The sequence below is a fragment of the Aythya fuligula genome, chromosome 2 (assembly GCF_009819795.1).
Source record: "Aythya fuligula isolate bAytFul2 chromosome 2, bAytFul2.pri, whole genome shotgun sequence".
NCBI lineage: Eukaryota > Metazoa > Chordata > Aves > Anseriformes > Anatidae > Aythya > Aythya fuligula.
In genome coordinates this window covers 66,154,436-66,181,515 of record NC_045560.1, presented here as the reverse complement: position 1 = coordinate 66,181,515, position 27,080 = coordinate 66,154,436, and the positions used below count along the sequence as shown (strand labels likewise).

Genomic DNA, 27,080 nt, shown 5'->3' with positions numbered 1-27,080 from the left:
TATATCTGCCACTGTACAGAAAGGACATACAGGACACCGAGTTATGTAGCAGTACTTTGGATAATTACAGAAGATGTCACAGACTGACACGATAATAGAGAAATGGCCACTTACAGGCTAACTCTGACACTATTATCTTGATCTCTGTTATTATTTTTTTCATTACCTGTGTCTTTTAATTTATTCTTCCTTCTCTGTATCACACATATCTAGAAAATTAGCAAATGAATCATAAAAGATTTATCAGGTTGAATTATATAATTGCAGCAACTACGTGTTAAAACATATTTGACAAAAGGGAACAAATTAATGCCTTCGAGAAATCCAATAATCAGGCATCAGTCTGCATGTCCTCACCTCCTATTTCTGCAATCAAATTGACTTAGGATATATAAGAAAAATACCAGACTTCTAGTTGAAACTTCTGACTCTTTCATAAACAGGCAAATGAAAATGATCTATACTAAATGTGTAATTTCAAAAACACCTGTGGCACAGGCCAAAATGTAGCAAAATGGGCTGAGGTCAACTGCATGAAGCTCAACAAGGCTAAGTGCCAGATCCTGTACTTGGGGTGCAATAACCCCAAGTAGAGCTACAGGCTGGGAGATGAATGGTTGGAAAGCTGCCAGGCGGAGAAGGACCTGGGAGTATTGGTTGATAGTCGGCTGAATATGAGCCAGCAGTGTGCTCAGGTGGCCAAGAAGGCCAACAGCATCCTGGCTTGTATCAGAAGCAGTGTGGCCAGCAGGGCTAGGGAAATGATCATCCCCCTGTACTTGGCTCTGGTGAGGCCACACCTTGAGTACTGTGTTCAGTTTTGGGCCCCTCGCTACAAGAAGGACATCGAGGTGCTTGAGCGAGTCCAGAGAAGGGTGACGAAGCTGGTGAACAGGGCCTGGAGAACAAGTCTTATGATGAGCAGCTGAGGGAGCTAGGTTTGTTCAGCCTGGAGAAGAGGAGGCTCAGGGGCGACCTTATTGCTCTCTATAGGTACCTTAAAGGAGGCTGTAGTGAGGTGGGGGTTGGTCTGTTCTCCCATGTGCCTGGTGATAGGATGAGGGGGAACAGGCTAAAGTTGCACCAGGGGAGTTTTAGGTTGGATGTTAGAAAGAACTTCTTTACCGAAAGGGTTGTTAGACATTGGAATGGGCTGCCCAGGGAAGTGGTGGAATCACCATCCCTGGAAGTCTTTAAAAGACATTTAGATATGGAGCCTAGGGATATGGTTTAGTGGGGACTGTTAGCGTTAGGTCAGAGGTTGGACTTGATGATCTTGAGGTCTCTTCCAACCTTGAAATTCTGTGATTCTGTGAAAAGTTAGAAGGCACTGAATACAGTTTTAGCTCAGATACAACTAATTTCATCATTAAGGCCTTATGACAAAAATGGGCTTTAATACTTTAACTAGCTTGCTACAGATATGGCATCACGAGAAGAACTTTACATAGCGCATTGATTGAATGGTATTCAGAAGATATTTATTACTTTATTATTCTGATATTCTTCATCTTGGAGGGGGGAATTCAAATGATTCTTAAAAGTAATCAACAGTGATAAATTCACCTTTAAAATAACACATCATCATTTTAAAATTAATGTAAGAAAAGGTGCAAAATAAATACCTGTACAACATGGACAGCAAAAAATGACATATTTGAGATTCGAAGTGCACAATTGTCGTGGTTCCGCTCGAGTGGGCAGCCGAGCTCCACCACAGCCGCTCTCTCACTCCCCCTCCTCAAAGAGGAATGGGGAGAAAATATGTGAAAAGGGCTCAAGGATTGAGATAAGGACGAGAAAATCATGCAATAATTATTGTAACGGGCAAAACAGACTCGGCATAAGGAGATAGTAAGATTTATTGCCTACAACTAACAAGCGAGAGAAGTGAGAAAACAAAGGAAAAAAAAACCAAAAGCACCTTCCCCCCCCATCCACCCTTTTCCACCTCCTCCCCCCGAGCGGCGCAGGGGAACGGGGAATGGGGGTTATGGTCAGTCTACAGCACTTCTTCTCTGCCGCTCCTTCTCGGTCACTCTCGTCCCCTGTGCTGTGGGGTCCCACCCACGGGATGCAGTCCTTGATGAACTGATCCGGCGTGGGCTTCCCACAGGCAGCAGCTCTTCCAGAACTGCTCCAGATATGGGTCCGTACCACGGGGTCCATCCCTCAGGAGAAAACTGCTCCAACCTGGCTCCCCTACGGGCAGCAGCTCCTGCTAGATCACCTGCTCCTGCGTGGGCTCCTCTCCACGGGCTACAGGTCCGGCCCGGAATCTGCTCCGGCAGGGGTCTTCCACAGGCGGCAGCCTCCGTCGGTGCAGGGCCACCTGCTCCACCGTGGTCTCCTCCACGGGCTGCAGCGTGGAACCCTGCTCCACCGTGGTACTCCATGGGCTGCAGGGGGACATCCTGCTTCACCATGGTCCTCACCACAGGCCGCAGGGGACTTCTGCTCCGGCGCCCGGAGCACCTCTCCCCCTCCTTCTACACTGACCTTGGTGCAAGGCTGTTCTCCCACTCCCTTGACTCTCCCGGCTGCTGTGTGGCGCAGCGTTTTTTCCCTGTCTTAAATATGCTCTCACAGAGGCGCAAAACAACATCGCTTATTGGCTCGGATCTGGAAAACAATGGGGCCCTTCCCAAACATGGGGCAGCTTCTAGATCTTTCTCACAGAAACCACCCCTATGGCTCCCTGCTACCAAAACCTTGCCACGTAAACCCACTACAACAATATGGCACTGTTTTACCTCCTGAGAACACTAAGATAAACCTCGATGAAATGATCTCTGACCTATACACAGGTAAAAGCATGTGGTGGCTCCAGAATACATCCACTAAGAGAAGGGAGTTTACAATGAAAGGACTCCACTCAAGACCCAATCCCAACGTCGACCTCAAGCCCCCCGGGGCTGGAACATGGTGCAGAAGCTCTGTCACAGCTGCTGACGAATCTGCCGGGAATGTAAGGACAACTTTCTCATAGACATATTCAGTGCAAACTGAGGCCACGTCAACTGTAATTTACAGGAACTTTTTCAATGACTCATATTTAAATTTACTCTATTTTTATAATTATGGCCTCCACTTCCTATTTTTGACAGAGACCTTTAAATCACAGGGATTTTCAAGGGATTTTTATGGTTCTTTCACTGATGGGATTACATCTTCTGTATAGGAATGGTTTTTCAGAAGATGTCAGTGCGTGGAAGTAGCTTGACTGTCAGAATGACCAACAGGCACACAAAAGGAGTTCAACAACTGGCTTGCACGAGGTCCTGGCCGGCTGAAGCTACTGCTAGAAAAAGAAAAGGCAGAGACAGACTATGAGATACACTTTCTTATCAGCCGTAGGAATGAAGAGCACAGCGCTCTTCCTTCTCAGCCTATTTCTCTGAATAATTCTTGCCCTTTTCAGAACAGTACATTACATGCAATAATTGTGCAGCATGCTTGTATGAGGTGGGGGCGTAGAAACAGGTTTGGTGTGCAATTCAGGTTGGAAATGTGCTTCAGTGAATTAGTGTCATTTACCTCAGCTCCCGGTGTAATTGTTCTTGTTGCTAGCCAGTCATACTCAGAAGATTGAAATAAATTTCGATTCAGCATTCAGTTACGGGGCTTAATTGCTTTACAAAATATTATGCATTGTTACAAATACACCAGAATAGTGGAGTTACCCTCACATGCTTGCATATCAAAAAGAAGATTGCATTCCAAAAGAAGCAATCCCCTTAACTGCAAATAAGAGGCTTTAAAAGATCTTTGGCTTGAATGAAAAAAATGCCTTCTTCTTGGAGCCTAGCCCACATCCCTGTGTATAAAGTCCACTAGGACTTTGTGAGAACATCAAACAACAAAACCATGTTCTTTGTCCAACGTGGAGTTCTGCTCTAGATGCAGAGTTAGAGTGCTACTTGTGCCTTGCCAAAAAAGTAAATGTATACCAGAAGCAAAACCAGAAGTTCTATTGAAAATACCATTTGTTTGCAGGGAAAGATATGAACCAACATTTTTTGTTCCCCCCACCCACCAATAAATAAATAAATAAATAAATCTGTCCAATGTTTGGGTTTGTGAGAAACACTCCGTAGCCAATAACTTAGGCTCAGGCGAGGATCTCAGTGAAGTAGTAATTTATTCGCGATTGCAATGGCGGGCGCCCCACAAGCAGGAGAGTGCGCCTACTAGTTCCAAAACACAGTTTATACACTTTTTGATGACAGGACCCTCCCCTGTTTCCCCACTGAGTGAGTAATCCAGGTTCACAATCTATCTGATGCTTCACAGACAATGCATGGCCTTCAGTTGCTGGCCTGTTAAATTTCAAATTTCTTTTGACACTTTTACAGTTTAAAGTGGTAATGTTTCTTCACTTATCTGACTTGACTTAACACCGCGATTTTCACCTAATTGTCCTATGTCTGCATTTTACAAGGTCGCCTGCTAAGCTTTCTTATCACTGTAAGCATATCTCAGTACCACATTCCTTCCTTCTAAATGTAACTCTGCAAAAGCAACATTTATATTCCCACAGGTTTCAAAGGAAAATGTCAGAATTGTACCAGAACACCTCAGCAGTAAAAGGGCTACCATTTTTCACGTGTTATACCAACATCCATCCAGTATCTAAAGGCATGAGTGCTGTCAGGATGAAATACAGTAGTTTAATCTTCTGATTTTACAGCAAGGCTGTAAAAGTTATTTCCTCTTGTGTTTTCTAAAAAAGTTCTTGTGACATAAAATGGAGGAAAAAAAAAAAAAAAGCCATATATCCCAGCATGGCTTTTTACCCTTAACATAAAGGTGCAACGTTGTCTTTGGTCTGACAAAATAGTTTCAACGTTTCAAGTGTGTACCTGGTTATACTTTACCCTCCCCCTCAGCTTCAGTGCCATTCACAGATTATTAGATTATCTAATAAATTTATTTGCTTTGAATCAAGAGAAGTTCAGAGAAGCTACTGCCATGAGCTTTCCACCACTTTTTTGGTCAGGATTTTCTATCTTAAGAGACTGACATTAACTTGGACAACAAGAAAGGGTTTTTGTTTGTTTGTTTGTTTGTTTTTTGGGGGAGGGGGGCATTTTGTTGTTTTCGCTGTTTTTCTGCAAAGTTCATCTGGTGGACTGAAACTGTTTACAGCTCTTGATATTCTAAGAGGCCAGTACAATCTATTCAGTTATTTTCTGTTTAGTTAAGCTTATTAAATCGGCAGTTACTTTTGAAAATCACAGTGAGAAAGTTACTCTTTAAACTGACAATACCGCAGAATCAGATTCCTAATGCACTGAAAAAAAATGACAATACAGACATTTATTCTTTGCTGTTTGTTTTTCTATTTCTATTTGTTTCATAGGTCACATTTTCAATAAAAGAAATCCATAAATATATGCAAACATTTTACAGCCCTTCTTAGAAAATGGCATTGCACACACAAGACAAGAACTATTCAGTTGCATCCAAAATTATAGTTCTTTATATGTGCATGGGGAAATCCAGCTGTGAAAACAAACTGAGGGACTGATAATCTTTTGGTGTAATTACAATAGGCTCAAAGCATAACACATACATTTCTGTTTTAAATGTATCTACTATTTCAATGCCTTCGTCTTTATTATTTCAATGCCTAGGGTCCAATCAGGGAAGGGATCCCAAATGTGCTAGATCGCACCAAAATCAGCAAAGGGTTGCTTGCTTGTAGTCTTGCCTTCTGTTGTGCTTGCGGATGTAGATCTCTATTCTGTGAGGTCATGCAGATGTCAGCACATGGGACAGAACAGATGTGCAACATTCCTGAAAATGGGATTTGTGAGATGCAAGCAAGTGGGACCACTGTAGCACCAATTTAGTTTGGTTTAAACTGCTGTGAAACTGCAGCTTGGAGATGTGGCTCCTCAGCTTGGAGGTGTGGTTGCTATAAATTTGTTTTTTACCTGTCTAAATCCTGCAGCCAAATGAAGGGAGTACCTCGTTCTCCTGCAGTCTCACCCATCCCCAGTATTAGTACTAATGAGGCAAGCTAGACAGCCAGACTGTGTTGTCTTGAAACTATGGGCTTTCATGACATGACTATCATTGAAAAAGGAAAATATTACTTTGTTTGTACCTGACCTTGTTTGTGTAAGGCCAAATAAACACCAACTGGGGTGTAAAAACAAGGGAAGGACCTTATATGTGATAGTATGGGAAGAAAAGGATGGCCTATACAAACAGCAGCTTGCATTTTAGTGTAATGTGATGTCTCCAAGCGCTGGAGGGATGGCATCACCCTTTTCTGCCACTGAAAGGAGTTGCTCTACTTCCAACCTACTGAGTCTTTTGCTTTTGCCCTCAGGACTTGTGGCCAGCCCAGCTTGCTGGTCACTCAGCTTGTTAATTCAGTCTGGAGGAGGCTCAGGGAAAACCTTATCGCTCTCTACAACTACCTGAAAGGAAGGTGTGGGGAGCTGGGGGTCAGCCTCTTCTCGCAGATAACTAGCAATAGGACTAGAGGGAATGGCCTCAAGTTGTGCCAGGGGAAGTTTAGGTTGGAAATCAGGAAACATTTCTTCTCAGAAAGAGCAGAGCAGTCAGGTATTGGAACAGGTTGCCCAGGGAGGTGGTGGCGTCACTGTCCCTGGAGGTGTTCAAGGAAAGGTCGGACGTGGTGCTTAGGGACATGGTTTAGTGCGTGACAGTGGTGGGAGGGTGATGGTTGGAGTAGGCAATCTTGGAGGTCTTTTGCAAGCTTTATGGTTCTGTGGGTCTGTGATTTAAAACTGATACCAAAACAGCAATTCCAGCCGCTACGGAGCTTACGGCACCCAACCCACAGGCGTGCTCTGCGCACCCTCCCTGAGGCCCCCGCCCCCCTTGCGGCCGCCAAACCCCCTCAGAGCCCCCGGCCCCTCCCCTCAGCGCCTCGGGGACAGCGGGGCGGGCGGGCTGCGCATGCGCCTCCTCCGGCGGGCCACCACCCGCGTGGAGGCGGTGGGCGGGGCGGGAGAGGGCGGGCTCGCTGAGGGGGCGGGGCTATGAGGAGCCCCCGCCCCGTGCCGGGCCCCGCCCAGTGCCGGGCCCCGCCCCGTCAGTCCGGCGCCGGCCCGCGGCGGGGCCGCAAGTTGCCCGGGACGGCGGCGGCGGCGGCTCTGCGGGGCTCGGTTCGGCCCGGCCCAGCCCGGCCCGCGGGGAGGGGGGGACGGCCGTTGGCACGGAGCTCCCCCGCGGAGGGGACCGGGGGCTGCCGGGGTCCGAGGGGATGCGAGCTGCGGGCCGGCCCCGCCGCGGCGTGGCGCGGGGGAGGTCGGGCCGGGCCCTGCGGCGCTGAGGAGCTGGAGCCCCGTCCCGTCCCGTCCCGTCCCGTCCCGCCGGCCCGGAGCCGCCCGGGATGGATCATTTCTGTCAGCAGGTGCAGCAGAAGGACGTGGGCCGCAGGCTGCAGGTCGGGCAGGAGCTGCTCGAGTACCTGCGCGACCCCGCGGCGTCCCCGGACGTGGAGCAGGACCCGCAGCGGCTCGACAAAGTGATCGACGAGCTGGCGGCGTGGGTCAACTCCAGCAACTTCAAGGTGCGGGGCGGGGAGGGGCCGGGGCGCTCCTTGGCCACACGGACAGGCCGGCGTCTGGCCCGGCCTCCAGCCCTTCCTCCCCCGGAGAGTCGGGAATCTGGCCTGGCTTTGACTAACACTTCTCGCTTTCTGTTCCTTTTATCGTTGCCTGAACATGGCAGCACATTCCCTCTTGGGGGACACCCCCCCAACTGTTCCCTTAGCCTGAAATAGCATAGCTATAACATAGCTAGTAATTCTTTTTTTGCTACCCCTCCCATTCCCTTCCCGTGCTGGGCTCTCTGCTTGGTGTAACGTTTCCTGGGATTCCCAGGATTTCCTGCAGGCCCTAAAGAGTGCTGTTTCACTGTGTTGGTATTTCTCTCTGCTTAATGACTGAATTGCTTCTTCGGGTTCCAGTTGTAAATTTAAAGTTTTTCTATCGCCTTTAGGTGACTTTGTCATAGACGAGAAGTTACACGGTATTTTTATAGCTACCCGATGATGACTCATGTTTGGCTTTTTTTCCTGGTGCGCTTTTGGCTGACATACAGGAAAACAGTATTTACGGTGGACACGTGGGGGAGTAATATTTGTCAATTTTTCTGCTGTTGGTCAGCCGATAACGATAGACAACGTAGCTATATTACCAAACGCGATCGCATTCGTCTTTGCGTGTTTTTTTTTTTTTTTTTTTCCTGCTGTATATAACTGTCGCTGGTCTGCGCTCTCGTCATCTGGTGGCGGTGTTGATCTGTACTGCTGAGCTCAGGTCTGGCAGCAGGGCAAGAGCCACCCTTCCTGCTGCGCAGAGTCCCAGAGTTGCTGTCTTGTCTCCTAAGTTGTCCTTAGGACTTAGTCCTTTGGACTTAGTGCATGGAGGTTATGGTATTTTTTTTTTCCTATTTCTGTAATCTCTGGAGGAAAACAAAGGAACACCTTGCAAAGGCAGTGTGTTTGTGAAATACTTATTTTTACTCCTTAGATTTGACAATGCTATGTACTTGGCTGTGTTTGCACATAGCACTTCTAAGTTTGAGGCCTGAAAATGATCAGGCTCAGCTGTATTTGCATGTATCTCGCTTTTTTTTTTTTTTTTTTTTTTTTTTTGAGCAAATTTGTTCCTAAAGGTCAGGTTACTTACAGGGAGTAATGTGGATTGGATAAAGATGATTTACTTGTTTTTGAATTCTTAATCTGAGGATAGTTGTTGGCAGTTGATAAATGTCAAAGTTAGGCAAGTTATTTTTAAAACATGTAGGATAACATAAAAGTTGTTTCCTGAACTTCTAAATTGATGAAATCGGGAATTGAAAAGGAAATTTCAAGGTGTTGTGGTGGTTGTTTCTTTTTATCTTTGTAAAGCAAGTCATTCTGCTCACTGTTGATGTAAAGTGACAGTGATGTTGGCTGTTAGGACTATACAACAAAGGAGGAATCTACTGTAGGCCAGATAACCTTCCCAAGCCTCAGTCAAAATATGAGGTTATTATAAAATCTTATAATTAATAATTATAATTCTTACTATATTATAATATGACAATTATAATTCTATAAGTAGACTTCTATAAATTATGATGATTATTATAATTCTTACTATATTCTTACAGTCTCCTTTTCTGCGTGTCACCTATTGGTGGCTCTTTATACATAAAAAAAACCTGCATTTCAAAGTATATTGTACACGCAGTATTAATGGCAACAGCACGAGGTGTTGGATGTTTTGTTTGCAATCAGTTCCAGTGTCCCTGTCTATGATGGTGTTGTTTGGCATCTGATGTTTCCAAATGAAAATAAGGAATATTCTGAAGAATTGTGGTTGGATCTAAAATTCATATTTCATCTTAAACAAGCATGGATGTTACATGCAGTGGGACTTGATCTTTGTAGCTCCCTTCCAAGTGAAGTATCCTGTCCAATGTTTAACTGCTAGGTCTTAGTTTGTTGGTAAGCTCGGGGCCTGAATGATGACAGAAGATAATGAGTGTCACAGGCTTGTATGTATTCTCGAGCCAAGTATTTCAGTAAACTTTGTTTTTAATTATGGTATTTATATTGATTTGTTGGATGCCTTTTTTTTCTGCTGAGGAGTGAATATTCCTAGAAGTTCCTACTTAACATCTTTTTTTTTTTTTTTAATGTCCTATTGAAGGTCTTCAAAGTCCTGAAGTAATTAATCCCTCCCAGTTGGCATGGCAGTTTAATTGGGCGATGATATTGGCCGGTAATTGGCCTATTTGTCAGAACTGCTGAGCTAGATGAACTGGAGTTACAAGCAGGGGATATTTAGAGAAAGTTACAAGAAGGTGTATTATTTTCTTGGGGGTGACAGGTATGGATAATGAGGCAGTAACTAACATAACTTGCCCTGGACGTGCTATATTTGTTCCCACTCTACTGAGTGTGAAACTTCAATTCTTCTACATGAAGTGCTCCATCTGAACATCCTGAAAAAGAAGAGGAGAGATCTGGGAGCTCTTGGTTCTTCTCTGTGCAATGTCTGAGAAGACATGACATCCTATGACAGTTTCTGCCTCAAATAAACACGAGGGGAGGAACTGGAAGAAATAGGAACAGAACGGCTGATTTGGCAGACTTGGTAATGAATGAAAAGAGATGAGGGGTTAAGTAACCAAGTGTGGACTTGTTATCAGCAGGGTTGAATTAAGAGGTCAAAATCTTTTTGCCACAAGTTTAATAGTGTTTTTACTTTTTGAAAGTTTGCTTGTACTGGGTCTGGCTGGGATGTTAACTTCCCCTGCAGCAGCCCATACAGTGCTGTGCTCTGCGATTGTAGCTAGAACAGCAGTGGTATCACACCAGTGTTGTGTCTGCTGCTGAGCAGTGCTGACACAGCATCAGGACTCTCTTTAACCCTCCTGGGGGGTGGGCAAAAAGAAGTGAGAAAAGAAACATCACCAGGGCAGCTAACCTAAACCAACCAAAGGGATATTCCATACCATATGATGTCATGCTCCACAATAAAAGGTGGAAAAAGGAAGAAGAGGGGAGGGGTGGGCTCTCGTGAAAATGTCGGTCCTCCTCACAAACACCGGCTACATGCGCTGAGGCCCTGCTTCAAGGACGTGGTCAAGCATTGCTCATTTGTGGGAAGCAGAGAGTAATTTCTTTCCTCTGCACTTCCACATAATCTTTATTTGTGGTTTTATCTCAACCTGTGAGTTGTTCTTTACTTTACTTTTTCCCCCCTTCATCTAAGGAGGGGGACTGAGAGAGTGGTTGTGGTGTTTAGCTGCCTAGCATGGTAAAAACACCACATAGCTATTCATAGCGGTTTAATTAGCAAAACTCAGCCAGTAGTTCCAAACTATGAAAGCTGATCAGGAAAATGTCTACGTTCATCTTTCTCATTGAAGAGGAGATCAGTTACCAGTTGGAGCTGCTGACAAATCAGTAAGGTGGGATTAAGAACATGTATTGATTTGTCTGGGAATGGCATGGAGTGAAAGTTTGTTACAGAACACTGGAAGCCTCACAGAGAGGGAGATGAGCTGTTTTCCCAGGCTGTCTGTAAGGGGTGTCCTGGGGACTTCAGTTAGGATGTCCACTGTGCAACCAGCGATGTAGCAGCTTCCAAAGATGCTCGGAAACTTGTCAACACCAGGGAGTACCCAGAAGAGGTGCACAATTCAACCTTTTCGTTTCATACCTCATTACGATCGCAGGGTTGCCCACTGAACTGGAAATCATTTGCCTAGCATCCTGGTGCTATGATTTGGTTTGTTATATATCGGCTGGGACTTTGATTTGTTGCTGCAATCCAAACATTTCTCATGATTTTTTGTTTTTTAAATGGCCGTTTTCCCAAGGCTGCAAACAGTAGTGGGGAAAAAATGAAGGGGAAAGAATTCTGATTTTTTTTTTAAAGAGAAGTTGGATGCGGAGTATTGAGAGTTGGCTGATGGCATTACTTTGCCAGTATTTGTTTTCCTCAGACTTAGAAATACCTGTCAGATGCAGAAAACTGGAGCAGTGATAATATTTGTGATAATACCTCGGGGTAGCTTGAAGCAGTGAACTGATGGCTTATTCTTGAGGGTATCACATCCTTCTATTACTGACATACGTGGTCACTGGCTTTATGGGACTAACGTGGATGTTATTCTTGATGAATACATGCGAATAAAACATCACTGGTCTTGTGTCAGAGCGGGAGATTTTTTTTCCTTGTTTTTTTGCAAAGCAGAGTATTCCTTGGGTTTGTTGGTCACAACGCTGAAGGGGGAGAGATACTGGATGACCAAGAAAGTGGCTGTTGTGTTTGTGCATTTATGTGGTATAACAAGTGTGTGTCGTATCTTCTGTTCAACAGAATAGTGCCAGCAGGAGGAGTTTGAAGGTTTCATTAATGAAGGGAAAATTGGAATGGTAATTGGGCAAATAGGCAAGAAACAAGAAACAGCTGGGACCACTGGTGAGTGAGGTGGGAGCTGAAGTTGAAAGGCATTTGAACAAAAAGGAGCGAGCAGCAGTGACACAGAGCAGAGGCAGACAGAGGACCAGGTCAGAACATGAGGAAAAATGTCTCAAGCTGCAGAAGTGCATGCCATACGGGTGTCGCTGCCATGTGCCTGAACACATACATTTCAACCACACATGTGAAAACGTCTCTTACCACCACACGTCTAGACAAGGCTATTTCCACTGGATACCTGAACATGTCCAGGCCTCAGGCCTGAGCACGCTTGTTGCCACCGTACACCTGAACGTGCATGTAGCTGCCACATGCCTGAACAGGCGTGAGCATGGGGGTAGCTGCCACACACGAACATGGGTGTAACTGCCACATGTGTGAACACGCACTACTGCCACAGGTTTCCACAGATGTGAACGCTTGTGTTACTGCCACAGGTGGAATCATGTGTTGCTGACACATCCATGAACAGGCACGTGGCCATCACACAGCAGAACACACGAGAACATGAGTGTTCCCAATACACACCTCAACACATGTAAACATGTCTTGCCAGCAAATGACTCCACATGTGTGAACACGTGTGTGTTTTAGATATGTGAATGGAAAAAGGAGAACTAAAGAATACATAGGGCCGCTCCTTGATAGGGAAGGTCTCCTCACAGACAATGACATAGGCAAAGCAGAGACGCTTAACGCCTTCTTTGCCTCTGTCTTCAATGCCGATGATGGGCTTCGGACCCAGGGTGCCCTGAGCTGGAGGACCGGGGACGGTGGGGATGACAAACTCCCAACCGACCCTGAACAGTGTGCGGGATTTGCTACTCCACCTGGATCCCTACAAGTCCATGGGTCGGATGGGATTCATCCCGGGTGCTGAAAGAGCTGGCGGACGTCATCGCGGAACCTCTTTCAATTATTTTTCAACGATCCTGGGAATTTGGAGAGGTCCCGGTAGACTGGAAGCTGGCAAATGTTGTGCCAATTTTCAAGAAGGGTCAGAAAGAAGACCCTAGCAATTACAGGCCTGTCAGTCTCACGTCAGTGCCTGGTAAAATCATGGAGAAGATGGTTCTTTGAACTTATTGAGGCGCATGTGGGGGACAAAGCAGTCATTGGTCCCAGCCAGCAGGGTTTGTGAAGGGTAGGTCCTGCCTAACTAACCTGATTTCCTTTTATGATAAGATCACCCATATGGTGGACCAAGGGAACCAGCTGATGTGATTTTTTTGGACTTCAGCAGGGCTTTTGACACAGTTTCCTATAGGATCCTACTGGACAAAATGTCCACCATACAGCTAAATAAAAACATCATACGATGGGTGAGCAATTGGCTAACGGGCAGGGCCCAAAGGGTTATGGTAAATGGGGCTGCATCAGGCTGGCGGGCGGTCACCAGTGGGGTCCCTCAAGGCTCCATTTTAGGGCCGGTACTTTTCAATATTTTTATAAATGATCTGGATGTAGGAATAGAAGGTATTTTGAGCAAGTTTGCTGATGACACCAAACTTGGAGGAGCTGTGGACTCGAATGAGGGTGGCAAGGCCTTGCAGAGAGATCTGGACAGATTGGAGAGCTGTGCAATCACCAACCGCATGAAGTTTAACAAAGGCAAGTGCTGGGTCCTGCACCTGGGACGGGGAAACCCTGGCTGCACGTACAGACTGGGCGATGAGACGCTGGAGAGCAGCCTAGAAGAGAGGGATCTGGGGGTTGTGGTAGACAGCAAGTTGAATATGAGCCAGCAGTGTGCCCTGGCAGCCAGGAGGGCCAACCGTGTCCTGGGGTGCATCAAGCACGGCATTGCTAGTAGGTCAAGGGAGGTGATTGTCCCGCTCTACTCTGCGCTGGTGCGGCCTCACCTCGAGTACTGTGTGCAGTTCTGGGCACCACAGTATAAAAAGGACATGAAACTGTTGGAAGTGTCCAGAGGAGGGCTACGAAGATGGTGAAAGGCCTGGAGGGGAAGACGTATGAAGAATGGCTGAGGTCACTGGGTCTGTTCAGCCTGGAGAAGAGGGGGCTGAGGGGAGACCTCATCACAGTCTACAACTTCCTCGTAAGGGGGGTGTCGAGAGGCAGGAGACCTTTTCTCCATTAACACCAGTGACAGGACCCGCGGGAACGGGGTTAAGCTGAGGCAGGGGAAATTTAGGCTTGACATCAGGAGGGGGTTCTTCACAGAGAGGGTGGTTGCACACTGGAACAGGCTCCCCAGGGAAGTGGTCACTGCACCGAGCCTGTCTGAATTTAAGAAGAGATTGGACTGTGCACGTAGTCACAAGGTCTGAACTTTTGGGTAGACCTGTGCGGTGTCAAGAGTTGGACTTGATGATCCTTAAGGGTCCCTTCCAACTCAGGATATTCTATGATTCTATGATTCTACGTGTTGCTACCACATGTTCTGAACATGCCTGAGCATGTGTTGCCACCTCAGAGGTGAACAGGCATGTTGTAGCCACACATCTCCATACGCGTGACCATGTGTTGCTTCCATAGGCTGAACGTGTGAACATGAGTGAGCATGTGTTGTTGCCACATCCATGAAAACACATTGTGTATCATTACAACACGTGTTCAGATGTGTCCACACCTGGCATGTTATTGACAAACAGCTGAAAATATGTGAAAACGTACCTCATTGCAACACACTTGAACATGTGTGTTGTCATCAGGGCTCTGAAATCATATATGTCTGTTACCACCAAATGCCTGAAAACACATTAAAATGTGTTTTGTCACAACATGTGTGAACATATCTGTTGTCACCTTATGCCTGAAAAGGTGTGAAAATGTATTTTACACAACATGCATGAATACGCATGAACACAGGTGTTGTCACTGTATGCCTGAAAACGTGTGAAAATGCGTTTTGTCACAAGACCCATGAACACGTGTGCTGTCAGCGTATGCCTGAAAATACATGAAAATATCCTTTAGCACTACACACCTGAACACACATGAATATGCATTTTGTCATCAAAGCACTGAAATGTCTACTTTCTTTTCGTCACAACACAGGTGAACATGCATGAACACTGAACGTGCATGTTGTCACCAAATGCCTGAAAACACGTATAAATACCTTTAGTCACAACATACATTAACATGCATTTTCTCACCATATGCCTGAAAAGATGTGAGAATGCATTTTGTCACAACACGCATGAACACGTCATGAAGTCTGAAAACACGTCTGCTCACATTTTGTCACAACACATGTGAATATGTGTGAACACGTGTGTTGTCACCACATACCATAAAACTTGTGAAATCTAGTTTTGTTGCAAAATGTGTGAACATGCATGAACACTTGTGTTGTTGCCATATGACTGAAAACACATTAAAATCTGTAATGAAATGCAGTCATGTGTTCCTCTTAATTTTTAATCTCTGAGCTGCTGCACAAAGTCATCACGAGAGATTTTACAAATATAATCAGATGTGTAGGGAACTGTATGCATTGTTACAGAGGGAGATGCTGCAGATTTATGCATTAATAAACAACAGAATACTTATGAAGAAAAGGTGTCTTAAAGATTGTCACTGAAAGACACCTTAGACCTAAGGTGGAGCTCATAGTAAGGAAACAGATGCATAGGAAAACAGTATGTATATTCAAAAACAAATTCTTATTTCAGGCATCACGTTTTATACTGAGATTTTGTTTCAAGTCTTGTGTAGCTTTAGAATCAGGAAAAGAACATTAATGGAAAGCCTTGATGTTACCATAAAAGCTGATTTATATTTTAAGTTATCAATTACAGTATTTTGCTTTCTCGTTCTACTATGTTTCAGCTGCAGTTACTTGTTAGCAACATAGTAATTTAAGCCAGGGATACTCTTCTGTGTTAGTATGTAATAAAAACGAGTAAATTTCCAAGTAAATTGTACTCAATTTTCCATCTCCTGTTTAAATGGAGATCTACTAATATTAAATTCATTAAAATATTTTTAATTTTATGGTTGCTTCAGATCCTATATTTTATGGAGGGCTTAGTTGTCTAGTTTCCTTTTCAAGAATCATACAGTACTGCGTACGTGGGCCACTCTTCCTCATATTCATCCCCAGTCAAATTATTTTTGGCCTCTCCTCTAGTCTGGACAATTGTTACGGATAAGGATTTTAAGAGAACATTGTTCTTGAAGAAAATGTGGTTCCAAATTTTATGAAAATAAATAGCTAGTAGGAGGGAGTAATTCTGTTTGTGTATTTGTGGGGAAAATTACAAACGCCAAAGTTTCAGAAGTTTCAGGAGGTCTTGGGCATTTGCCTCTTCATGGGCAGCAGCTTGCATTAACCACGAGGTTCAACAACGTAGGTTTTTGTGTTCATAATGAACAGTTACAGGAAATTAAGAATGAAGTCTTGGAACAGTATACAGGATAATAAAAGGGGAGAAGAAGTGTCCTCACCAGAATTATTTAACTGATCATTTCTGACTACGTTTTTGTTTCTAGATAAATGGATATTGTCGTCTCATCTACTTTCTGTTGGTATATGGGAATTGCTCAGAATTCCAGTAGCATTTTGTGCTTTATTTTGTTTTTTGAATTTTGAACAAGACCAAGTGAAAAGAAATAAAACTTCTATATTTTACAGAGCAGGTAGACAAATGCTGTGGTCTGAATTGCTAGGAAGATAACATTAGCTTCTCTGAGTTGTTCTCTTGGGGACTTTGGTAAAAAGATGCAATCACTTCAGTGGATGATCTAGGTTAACCAGATTGAGACAAGCACGTAACATCTGGGCTTTATTTATTTTATTTTATTTATTTATTTTTTGTTTTTTGTTTTAAACTGTTAAGCTGTTTGCTTTTTTCTGAATCTGAGAACTGATCCTCATCCATTTCCTCATTCCATTCTCCATTTATTTTCTCCCCCCCCCCCCCCCCCCCCCCCCCCCCCCCCCCCCCCCCCCCCCCCCCCCCCCCCCCCCCCCCCCCCCCCCCCCCCCCCCCCCCCCCCCCCCCGTTTTTTTTGTAAGGCTTTCTGTTTTATTTTTTTATTATTCTTTCAGCAGCTTAGGTGCCTGGTAGAGGAGGTGAGGCCTAAAGCAATATGTCTGTCCTGGTGCTGGTCCCTGTTTAAAAGGGATTTTGATTTACAGTTTATACTGTGATAAACAATATCTGGCAGTCATTTTTTAAAGAAAGGGGGAATGGAATTGCAGTCCTCATACACAATCCAGAGAGAAAAATGAAGAGAATGAAGAGCTTCTTCCAGCTCCTTAGTCCTCTTCATTCATCATTTAAATTTTAATAATTCCAAGTTGCAAATAGTAAAACATTGATTTTCTAACATTTAATTTCTTCCTGTTTTAAGAGAAGTAATAAAAAATCTGAACTGATGTAGTATATGTAAATATAATTGATCCAAACATATGCTGATAACTTTGTCTTAATGAAAGCTTTTAAGAAATTATCAGCTCTCTAATTGGAACTTTCATTTTTTTATTTGTTTAAGATACGTTTAAGATATTAGTTTAAGATATAGTGGTCCAGCTTGTTTACATACAGAAGTCTGTAATTTCTTTAAAGTATATTCTAAAGAAATCTCTAGTCTTCTGTTCTGTGTATCTCATGCTTTTGTTTTGACAGGTGTCGTTACTGGGATTAGATGTTTTAGGTGCCTTTGTCAACAGACTATCAGGACGTTTTAAATCCTATATAGGAACCGGTAAGTGAAAAGTAACTTTCTTTTCCTTAAGACCAAAAGGTAGTATGTTGCCCATCCACTTCCAGCAGTGGTAGCTGAACATGTAGGAAGCTTTCTGAGCTAATCATAGTTTAAAACAATAGCTGGGGATGTAAATGTATAGGTATGTCATTGCTGTTGTTGGAATTTGAATAATTTTATATTAACTTGTAAATACTCATTTTTCCTGTAATTACTAATTTGTACGTGGTGATTGGAATTTTTAAGGGTTCCAGGAATGTCCTTTCTGTAATTAATTTCAAACTATATAGTTGCTTGCCACTCCTGTGCTATGTAGTTACTTACGATGTTCCAAGACAGTCATCTAAAAATGGTGTAAGAACATAGGTGCTACCTTTAGCTTGTGTTAAAGATTGTAGGTTTTATTTGTGGATCATTTTAATTAGAGCTTTATGTCTACTGAAGTCTGTGGTCTAAGGGGATTATGTGGTCCACCTCCTGCTTGGTAACTGCTAGCTAGGTAAGTCTAGTTTTCAGTAGTCTAATCTTTTTCTGGGATGAAAAAGAGTACAAGCCCTTACTCTTGGTTGAAATGTTTACTCAAATAAGAGTATTATTTTGTTTATTTGCATGGTTGCTTTTGTTTGTTTTGTTTTTAGAAAAGGCTGCAAAAGGAGACTCAGTTATTTGTATTTTTTTCCCCAGAATAGATGTTTTGAATTGTGTTTATATTTCTGAATTTCACAAAAAGATGAAATTCCTGCAACATTTCAGAAAATTCTTAAATTTCCTTTAGTTGCCTTTATGGTTAATGATCATAGGTAATGGTCAGAGCTGTTCTAAGCTGTGACTTTTCTTGTCTTGGTGACAGATTCTCTAAAGCTGTAAAAAAAAAAAAAAAAAGGCAACAACAACACAACCCCTATGATGTTTAAAGCTCTTTACATCCTGTTGAGCTGTCTGGAACCTTTGTGGTTGCAACTCCAGTAGAGCTGACAGGGACTCTCTGAAAGTGGTTCACAGAAAGGGGTAGACAGGAGAAGGTATATGCAAGAAGGGCACTTAAAAGAGCAGTGGTCAATAGAGAGGGAATAAGGGGGAGTTGTGAGCAATGATGCACACTGAAAAACTCCATATTTGTGTTGTAAAAGAAGGAACTCCTGTTAAAGTTTAACAAAAGAAAATCGTTTGTGCTACCTGTGGCATTCTTTGCTTCAGGGGATAATACAGTAAAGCTGCTCAGAATTTTTAAAAATAAACGGGGTGCCACTCTAGGCGCTGAATTCTGTGATTTACTTGTTTCTCATCTTCTGTCCTTGTAGAGGAAATAACTGTTTAATCTCTCAAGGCTCTACTCTGACTCTCCAGGCTGTTCTTGGCTCTAAATCTCGCATTATTGTCAAACTAGTAGTGCAAAAATAATTATGTGAATTCGTATAAATGAAGATTTATTTATTTTTACCAAGCCAAGAAAAGGAAGACAAACAACAGAGAAGAAACTAATTGGGTAACAAGCTCTGTTAAGGATGTAATACAAACCTAACTATTTATGCAGTTAGAAAGGAAAAGGAATAAATATCAGGTCAGATGTAGATAGCAGGTCAGTTGGAGGTAGACCAGGTACAATTAATGTGTGCTATACAGCATGCTTACTAACACCTTTAAGATTTCTTCACTGAAGAAAATTATAATATCTTTGTATAACTATGCTGACATATTAACAGGAAAACCTGTGGAATGGCTCATAGTGATAGGAGACTGACAATATGCTAAAATGTGGTGCGAGGGCAGGTAGAATGGGGTACAGGTCTTTGTGGCTCTGCAAAGAATAATTCTGCGTTATCAGCAGAAATTAATAAAAGAAAGAAAGTTGTAAAACGTTACTGGGTTTTCCAAATCCATTTGAAATAAATTAAAGAAACCAGGCAATGGAAGAAGTAAGCTCAGCAAGATTAATATAAAACAGTAGGGATACGTGAATCCGTACTGTATGTGACAGATAATATACTTCACTGGATAAGTTGGGATACTACTGCCTTGAATAGTGCCTTTATAGATGATGCTACTTCTTCATCCTCACATTTGTGTAACTCCAACGTCTATTTGAGACTGTTTAGCTTGCAGACTGATGGCAGAAACAACCAAATGGAGCACTTGCACAGCAGCATAGAGAAGGACATCAGTTTGATAATGATGGTGAGAAAGCATATAAAACATAAAGGAGAACTACCAGCCAAAATAATTGTTCAGTTATATTTAGAATAAAGTTGGGGGATAAACGTGATATAAAAGTTCTTAGTGGTATGTTTTCAGGTCACTTGTTCTTTGGGAAGTAATAGCACTAATCTTCTAGAGCAGGAGCTCCAATTCTGGTGCAGTGTGCCCTTGTACTGCAAACTATGACTTAAGCTTTTTCTGGTAAGGATAGAAATCCACCTAAAGGTGGCCAAGTTAAAAATCTTTTAATGAACTCTAGTGCACAAATACCCAGTATATAACTTCCTAAGGTGCCAAAAAATCTCCTAGCTTGGTCCTGTGGACTCAGTTCCAACATATCTCTTACCTCCTGCCTTTGATGGACACGTCTTATTGATGGAATGCCCCAGTATGTCCTCAGGTCTGCTTGTAAACAGACAAATACTGGTACAAGGGCTGGGCTGAGCTGGGAGAGGGAAACAGTGTCTGGGGTGGTGAGTGGGCAAAGCTGCTGCTTTCTAGTAGTAGTGTTGGCTTGTCCTGATGTAGAGTGTGTTGTACTGTAGTTGCTGAAGCTAAACTGTAATGGCTGCTTTGAGCTTAGGACTTCTTTTAAGGGCTTCTTCTTCTAAGAACTCAAAATTTCTTGTGCTATGTGGCCTTGGGTTGGACAGAACTAGAGTGGAGCAAGAGGCCAGGAGGCACTGAATGCAAGCTAGGCAAGGATGCTTAGAGTAGGGGAAAAGAGAGGGGTATTAGCAAAACAGGATGCTAAAGAGGACCCAAGCATCTTAAAAATGGTCTAGGAATATTTGGGTAGGGAGATGTGTTTCCCATTTGCCTGTAGAAAGGCTAGCTAACACTATCTGGCTATTTTTCATCACCAATGCAGAAAAAGCAATAATCAAAGTAGTTCTTGCTATAAACATTTATGACATTTGCAAAACAAGTGATGAAGACATTAGGAGTTCAAGTTGAAATATGTTTGGTGGCAATCCCCTTCTAGTTGATCACTTTGAAATTTTATTGATAGGCAACCAACTTAAAATCATTTCCTATTGGAGCTTACTCTGACAGAAAAGATGAACTACCAAACTGAAAACCAGCTGATGGTTGCCAGCACTCAACAGCTGTATTCCTTTGTCTTATGCAATTATGTCTAATATGTCTATTGCCATATACGTGCTCTTAAAACAACTTGTGATTTAGGGGGAAAACAAGTCAAGGCTGCAGACAGGCAGGCCCTTGAGCAGCTGCTGCAACAGGTAGTTCCTGTGTCAGAGCTCCCAGAGTGACAAAGGCTGGTGTGTTTAGTAATCCACAGGCTGTGTCATAGCTTAGTGCAACACAGTGACCTCATCTCTGTTCAGCATCTTCTAGTAGCTGTTCTCTGTGCTTGCCTTCGTGATTACAGCAAAGCCCTGGTATCTACAGCTCCATGAACTGACTCAGCCTGCTAATGAGTCACAAAAGAGTGGTGTTCAGCAGGACAGGCATTCACTGTGCTGCCCTCCCTTGGAACAACTTCTCAGTGTTCATTTTTGTTTTGTGACTGGAAATTTAGGAGGGGTCAGCTGTGTACTCCCAAAACTGACTTCTGAGGTTCTGGACGTTTCTTCGGTGTTCACAAAATGGGGAGGGGGAGGACACGGGGGGACACCCTTTCTTTTCACAGTGTATAATGAAGACAGCTATAATAACTTATTCAGAGCAGAAAGGGAAGAAAAAATAGATGAAAAATGCAAAAGCTTGATAGTGATAGCTAAAGACGTCAGTGGAATATCCAGAGCCAGTTGAATTAAGTGTTTAGATTGTAACAATTAGAAAGTATTCAGATACAGTAAGAGGAAAAAATCAGAGTTCAGCAATGTATTTGTCCAGCAGTTATCACACTACAGAAACAGCTGGGGGGTTTAATACTTTTATGTAGAAGCAGAGGACTGAGGAGACCTCCTGAATTACATATTCTTTTCCCTTTCTTTTGCTGGCACCACTACTGCTTAGTTATCATTGTCATTATAATCATCAAGTTCTATTACAATTCTTTCAGATTTCCCTTTCAAAATGCAGGGTGATAGAGTTATTTCTTCTGTGAGCTGAATAGCAGTCAGAGGCTGAGAGAGGGACCAAACAAAAAATAACTGTCGACTACTCTCATGTGTTCTGAAATGTAACACCATAAGTAGTAAAAGGTGATTTTAGCTGTAACTTCTTTAGCTGGTGGTGGAATATGAGAGAGTCCTCAAAAGATTCCTGGTAAATGTTAGGAATGTTAGGCTACTTTTAAAGTTTGAAGTAAATGGCATGGTAATTACAAACTTGGCCCCTGCTTGACTAGAATACTAATTTGGAGGAGAACTACAGGCTGGGTGTCGTGATCTGCGTTGAGTAAGAGTTCCAGCTAGAATTACCTTTCTGATACTTTCAGCTCTTAGAAATCTGTGAATCAGATCAGAAACAAAAGCTCATACAAAAGGCTGAGCTGTTAAGAGGTAAATGTTAACGTTAGCCTGTGACACTGATTTTTCCAAGTGGTGTTTCAGGTACTGATAGTGACTGTAAAAGCACTGTCCCATGGGAGATAAGTGGGAGATAACATCTCCATCAGTTTCCCATTAGTTGTAATCCCTGTCAAAAAGCAGTGTGCTCAGTGTCATTGCTGCTTGTTTTCAAGAAGTTGTACTGAAAGCACTGTGGGGAAGAATCCCACAAAGTGTGCATGTAGGCGCCATACAGAGAACTGGGAACCAGTATAGCAAGATGTCTTGCACAATGCTGATCTCAGCATTCATTCAGATAGCTTTCCTAGAGATCATATAGCGTTAATTTGTTTATCAGCTGCAATTAAAAACTTTTCTCTGTGGATAAGCAAATCAAAGATTTGGCAAGTCCTTTAATTTTTAGTGAGTTCTAATCTCTAGGATGTGAAGTCATCAACTCTTGAATAATTTTAGTTAAATAGTATTTGAGGGCACTTGTTTTGAAATTGTAACTTTTACTGAAGGAAGGACAAGTTTCCACAAGATACAGTGAGCGAACAGGAAGATTTAAAACATCTAAAATTTTTGTAATTAAATAGCAAAATCCCAATGATTTGAAAGTAGTTCTTTGTCCTATCCTATTCTTTACTTCTCCCCACTGCTCCCCAGGTTTTAGCATTATTTTTCAGAAAAGCCAGACATTCAGAAGCTGCTGGCATAGTTTTTGAAGATTAAATGGTAGTCATTCATACAGTTTTTTAAGACAGAAAGCTTTATTTTTTTTAAGCCTGTTGGAAATGCTGTGTTCTTTAATTTCGGTTCAATGCATTTGTTGTTCATTTTGTAACATATTCAGAAATACATTTCAGAGTTGCAAATGTTTTGACCATCTTACAGTCAGCTTTTTTTTTTTTTTTAATAAGGTATATTTCAAACGTGTTTAAGGAATTGTCCTTCAGTATTACAAAATGTTTACTGGGCAAGTGTTTCATCTTTTTTTTTTGTTTGTTTGTTTTTTTTTTTTTGTTTGTTTTTCTCTCCTGTAGTTCTCCTGCCTTTGATAGATCGCTTGGGAGATGCCAAAGACCAAGTTCGAGAGCAAGCACAGAATCTCATATTGAAATTGATGGATGAGGCAGCTACACCCATGGTATGCTTTCACTTTATAGAGATTCAGATATAGGCCTCCATTGAGCTTTTTACTTATGCATGAGCTTGACTTTGAATACATCACAATGTTATGGTGACTGTTAATAGTGTAAATGTTAAAGGTATTCTTAATGGATTAACACTGATGCATTGTTCAGCTGAAGATAAAAACCTGGCACAGCACAATTCTGCAGGTTTTGAATATCATACCTGAATTTTGTCATGTCATGCCTTGTGGCAGGACTTTGTTAATTAAAGGATGCTTGAAACAACCTACTGGATCTGTGATAGCATAATGAGAATAAGTAAGTTTATTTTGCTCGGAATTTATTTTAAAATGTGCTTTGTGCCTGACACTTAGTAGTCCAACAGTTGAGATAGTGCATTTTAACACAGAAAATCTGGCTTTCTAAATGTATGACAAACATACGTGTGAACCTTTGACAAACTGAGATGGGGATAAATTCCCCTCTGCCTTATTTCTTACGTTGAAGTTCAAATTAAGCAAACCTTTTCACAGTTCTTAGGACTGGGTGGCTTCCAAGTGCTAAATATAGATACATCTACTCATAAGATTGTTTAACAGGACTTCACTGTTTGAGGACCGATATTATGTGGAACTCTGGGGAGCCTGGTTGTCAGTAAGAAGTGTTCTTTGAGTTCTTAATTTCTTAAAAAAAATCTTTCTGAGTTTAAATGCAGAAGTTAATAGGGAGTGTCTGTTTGTTTTTTTGTGTGTATTTTTTTTTGGGGGGGGACACGACACCAAAATGAAGTTCTTTTGCTTGCTAGTTCCTGGCTTTGTTTATTCATAGATAAAATTTGAATGTTTGAGCACAAGGAATATGATTTTGCAAACTTCATTTGCAGTTAGAAAATTGTGGTTGCTTTGTTTGCCTGCTAGTAAAAACAGGTTGCATTTTAAGCAAGTATAGAAACTTACAGATATGAGTGGGATTTAGGCATCAGCGCATCATCCATAAAGCCTAGCCTTTATCTGTTGATGAGTTGCAGTTTTGATCATATTCATTGACAAGAGATATGTTATTTATTTCATGCCTAAGTGCCAGTCGCTCACAAGTGACAAGTTCATGTACCAAGATGCTCTGAAGTACCTTGCTTACAGACCTGAAACTATACCTACCTCTACAGTAACAGCCTTCGGATAATTGCATAGCGTCTTGGAGACACCTTTCTTAAAACAATCACTGATAAAGAAACTGGTGATTCTTTGTGATAGGACGATAGGCCCTCCTTGCAAATGAGCTCTGGATTAGTGGTGCATCTTTCAGTTTCTGAAGAGAGCCTTTGTTGTGAGGCTGCACTTCAGCTTCAGGAAGAGGAGGCTGAGGGGAAGCCTCATGGCAGCCTGCAGTTCCCTCATGAGGGAAGTGGAGGGGCAGGCACTGAGCTCTGCTCTCTGGGGACAGCGACAGGACCTGAAGGAACAGCATGGAGCTGGGGCAGTGGAGGGTCAGGCTGGGGGTTAGGGAAAGGTTTTTCACCCAGAGGTTGGTTGGGCACTGGAACAGGCTCCCCAGGGCAGTGGTCATGGCACTGAGGCTGTCAGAGTTGAAGAAGTGTTTGGACAACACTCTCAGACATAGGGTTTGATTTTGGGATGGTTCTGTGTGGAGTCAGGAGCTCGAGTCTGTGATCCTTAAGGGTCCCTCTCAACTCAGAATACTCTGTGATTCAGTGATTCTATGATAGAAAGAAGCTTTCATCCCCTTTGAAGCTTTCCTGCAGTGTTGGAAAGAATACAAGATTCATGGGGTCCAAGGAACAGCATGCATAAAGAGAAGGTATGGCTTTTCTGGTAACTCCCCTAGGGTGGGGGAAACCCAGCTTCAGGTGTCTGTCTCAAGACAGCTTATGTATCATGAAAAAATTGGATGAAAAGCCTCTATCATCCTCACAGCAGGGACCAAAACAGAGAAGTCTTTCCTGTGCCTCCAGCACTGAAATACAGAGTTTTAGGCTTCCTTTGCTGCAGAGAAACATCCCTTTGGAAGAGCTGGGTGGAATCTTTTTTTGGGGATAAGACTTGTAAGTTTCTTCCTGATCATCTCCTCTGGTCTGTTCCAGTGTGTTTTTGAATAGTACTTAATTTGTCCTGTTGTCAGTTCCTTTTTCTTGTTTTAAATGTGTTTGGGTTTTTCTTGTTGTTGTGTTGTTTAGTTGTTTTTTGTTTTAAGAGCTAGACATAGCTGTCCATGGGCAGGAACCCTTCAAAATATGAATAGAGCTGGTATAAGTGCATGAATAGGATAAAAGAAGGTTGGCATCAACTGTTGCTAGTGAGACATGAGTGCTGAAATTTCTGAGAAGCCATTTGAATTTCTCTGTTTAGATGAATTCAGGCTTAATTTAGTGAAAGATTAAATTTCTTTTCAGCCTGCTTTGTTTATTTCCATACTCTGCAGTTGCCTCTCTGGCAGTATTTTTGTACACCTACTGTGGCTATTTCCTTTTTTCACATTTGTCCTGAAGTGGAGGGATGTTTTCTTCCATAAGATCCTGTTCTTTATTGTTAAGCTGTGTAATTTCAGCAAGATATATTCTATTTATCTGAGGCTTGTTTTCTCTGAATGTAATGTAGTATAAGACAAACAAGAAATCACAGATGAGTCAAAGTGATCAAGTAGGCTCTAGCTGGAAAATTTAAGTCTGCTGTGAAGTGTGCTCCCTCTTTAATAAAGAGGATGCAGTGTTCCCTGCTCCTAATGCTGCCTGCCTTGTTGATCAGTAGCTGTTTGTGTGCATTTTTTTTTCTTTCGGCAAGCCAAATACAGTTGCAATCATTTGTATCGGAAAGATTTTACGTAGTCACTATACATCGTAATTGCAGCACTCCCGGGGTAGGAAGGAGGGTGGTGCCTGCGCTGCTGCGAACTGTGCCATTGCCAGTGTGCAGCCATTGCTAAGCAACGCGCCCCTTGGATGCTCTGCTCGAGAGCTGACGGAGGCTGTAATGGCAGCGGTGTAGCTGGGGGAGTTGCAGTTTGAGTCTGTGCATCTGCTCTGAAACACCACTGAGAATCCCAAGTCTCGTAAGTTTCGTGTTTACACTCTTTACACTCTATTCAGCTAGAGAACGACAAGGAAATGGAAAGGTAAAAGGATAAATGGTACAGTGAAAGGGTAAAGGCAGGCAATGGAAAACAAAGATGCAAGAAGGTAAACGAGGGTTTAGTGAGCCAGAGAATCATACTACAGGAAGCAACACCAGCACAAAAGGAGAAATGAAATCATAATGGAAATGGAAGCGAAGAAACTAGAATGAATTGGCGAGAAATAACTGAAAAATGAAGAAGTAAATTAAAAGTAGGAGAGAAGTAGACAGCAGGAGTATGGATAAGCAGGAGCTAAAATGGATGAGAGGAAATTTTGGCAGGGAAACAACATGAAGCCAAAACAATATAGCAACTTCTGCTTCAGTCAGTAGTTTGAAAATGTTAATATTTGTTTTGTGTTTATTAACTGTACCAATTCTGCATTTTTTTAAAGCCATTTCTCATGCAATAAAAATACATAGCTAGATTTGTGATGAACACTTTTAGAAATTGTTTTGGCATAACAATAATCTGTATTGTGTTTCATGCTGTACATTTTATAACTTAATTTTATC

General features: G+C 42.6%; 1 protein-coding gene across 14 annotated transcripts in view; it reads left to right on the top strand.

Annotated features, from left to right (window-relative positions):
* Positions 1-7,258: 7,258 nt before the first annotated feature.
* The window catches only part of CLASP2 (cytoplasmic linker associated protein 2), a 138,982-nt gene continuing 119,160 nt past the window's right edge, over positions 7,259-27,080 (top strand). For all 14 annotated transcript variants that reach the window (XM_032180630.1, XM_032180643.1, XM_032180640.1 and 11 more), the window contains exons 1-3: positions 7,259-7,552; positions 17,567-17,645; positions 23,347-23,450. In XM_032180630.1, coding sequence (XP_032036521.1) covers positions 7,373-7,552; positions 17,567-17,645; positions 23,347-23,450 — 363 coding nt within the window. In that variant the 5' untranslated portion in view covers positions 7,259-7,372. The remainder of the gene's footprint in view (positions 7,553-17,566; positions 17,646-23,346; positions 23,451-27,080) is intronic.